This window comes from Microtus ochrogaster, linkage group LG1 (assembly GCF_000317375.1).
Source record: "Microtus ochrogaster isolate Prairie Vole_2 linkage group LG1, MicOch1.0, whole genome shotgun sequence".
Lineage (NCBI taxonomy): Eukaryota > Metazoa > Chordata > Mammalia > Rodentia > Cricetidae > Microtus > Microtus ochrogaster.
Window position 1 is genome coordinate 51,947,302 of NC_022027.1, and position 1,827 is coordinate 51,949,128.

The following is a 1,827-nucleotide window of genomic DNA, read 5'->3' on the forward strand; positions in this document are numbered from 1 at the left end:
CCCCGTGTTAGGTGACACTCGCTCAGGTCAGTCATGACCGTGCAGGGGACAGCTGCAGTTTCAGCTGTTCAAATGAGAGCAAAGGGAAGAGATGCACGGGGCATTGGGGAACATATGAGGAGTACGTGTACTAACCCTCCACCCTCTCCGGCCTCTTCAGCTGTCTCCTAAGAAGACCTGGGAAGGGTTCATTGGCGGTTTCTTCTCCACCGTCATATTTGGATTCATCGTGAGTTCTACTGGGTTTTACTTTTATTTATACTCTGAAAACGCATGCTAGGGTTTAGCCTTTTCTAAACCTACAAAACCACAAAATGCTAGTAATACGTTTATTAAAACTTATTAAATAGGCACCCATAGTCATTCTATGCCTTATGGATTCTGTGATGATCTCCATCTGCCGCAAAAATAACTTATTTGATGAAAAGCGAGAGCCACACTTACCTGTAGATATGACAGACCACCCAGCTCCACCAGTACATCCCTACACCTAAGACTCAGGGAACATCTTCAAAGATGGGGAGGAAAGATTGTTAGAACCAGAGAAGCAAGGTATCTCCTATAAGATAGTGCCTTTCATATTTGCCAGGGAGCTGCACCCATGAAATCTAAACAAGACCCCATAGTGATAGCACTGCTTGCCATTTCTATGCACAAGCCGTTGGAATCTCTTCCTAGTGGCATGTTTGAATTTCTGCTGTTCTTGAGGAAAACAGTGGATTGAGTGGTCGGGGGAGAAATGGAATCAGATGAACAAGATGTTTTATCTTCTCTCCAATGCCATGGCTGAGGAGATCAATTTTAAGAACTGCACCCATGGCATTGTGGGCTGGCAAGGGGCAGTGCCTTTCTCCCGCACTGTTGTGCACTGTTTGTCTAGTGTGAAGTTAGCACAGTCTGTGTGCAGTAAACCTCCCCCCCCCCCGCACAGTCTCTATCATTATAATCCACTCCTTTACCATGCCGTCTTAGGCCCTGCTAAGAGAAACTATGCAGACTTTTAAAAAGTAAGTTCTTGGCCTGGAGAGATGGCTCTGTGAGTAAAGGCCCTTTCTGTGCAAATCCTGGGGACCCGAGTTTGATCCTCAGCATTCACATAAAAAGAGAAAGGGGGAAACTGACTCCAAAAGCAGTCCCCTGGCATGGGGACACATACAGTGCATGCGTACTTAGAACATTGAAAAGTCAGATCTCCTATAAGGCTCTTTTAAGATCACATCAGCCCCGCCCCTTCTGAGGTTGTTTGGAGATCTCACTGCTTTCGAAAATTCTTTTGTTCTCTGAAGGTTTTTCAGTTTCTCCTGGGACCATCCTGACCTAATTCTGGGTAGAGCCAAATGCCGATGCACAGGCACTTGGCGTCTGGCTGTGCGCTCTGGCACTTGGCTTCCTCTGGCTTGGGCACTATCTCACAAATTCTTGCTTTGGTCTTCAGGCTGCCTATGTGCTGTCCAAACACCAGTACTTTGTGTGCCCAGTGGAGTACCGAAGCGATGTCAACTCTTTCGTGACAGAATGTGAGCCTTCAGAACTGTTCCGGCTTCAGAGTTACTCCCTCCCTCCATTCCTAAAGGCAGTGTTGAGAAGGGTAAGAGCGAATGGCTTAGCCGGTGTGTCTGGGGATCCTTTGTTCTCCGGTTCTTTTTTTTTTTTTTTTCCAAATATGTGGAAGTGGGTTGTATTTCTTGTCATCTTAAACATCAAATGGCTGTTAACATTTCCAAGTGTATGTGTATACACTGGGGATTTATTTGCATAATGATTTAAATACTGATAGCAGTTTATATTTTTAAAAATTATTTTAAAATATAAATAAAATTTAAAGCC

General features: G+C 44.8%; 1 protein-coding gene across 1 annotated transcript in view; it reads left to right on the top strand.

Annotated features, from left to right (window-relative positions):
• Cds1 (CDP-diacylglycerol synthase 1) overlaps window positions 1-1,827 on the top strand; it is a 75,331-nt gene that overhangs the window by 65,063 nt on the left and 8,441 nt on the right. The window contains exons 9-10 of the mRNA XM_005359570.3: window positions 161-229; window positions 1,436-1,588. Coding sequence (XP_005359627.1) covers window positions 161-229; window positions 1,436-1,588 — 222 coding nt within the window. The remainder of the gene's footprint in view (window positions 1-160; window positions 230-1,435; window positions 1,589-1,827) is intronic.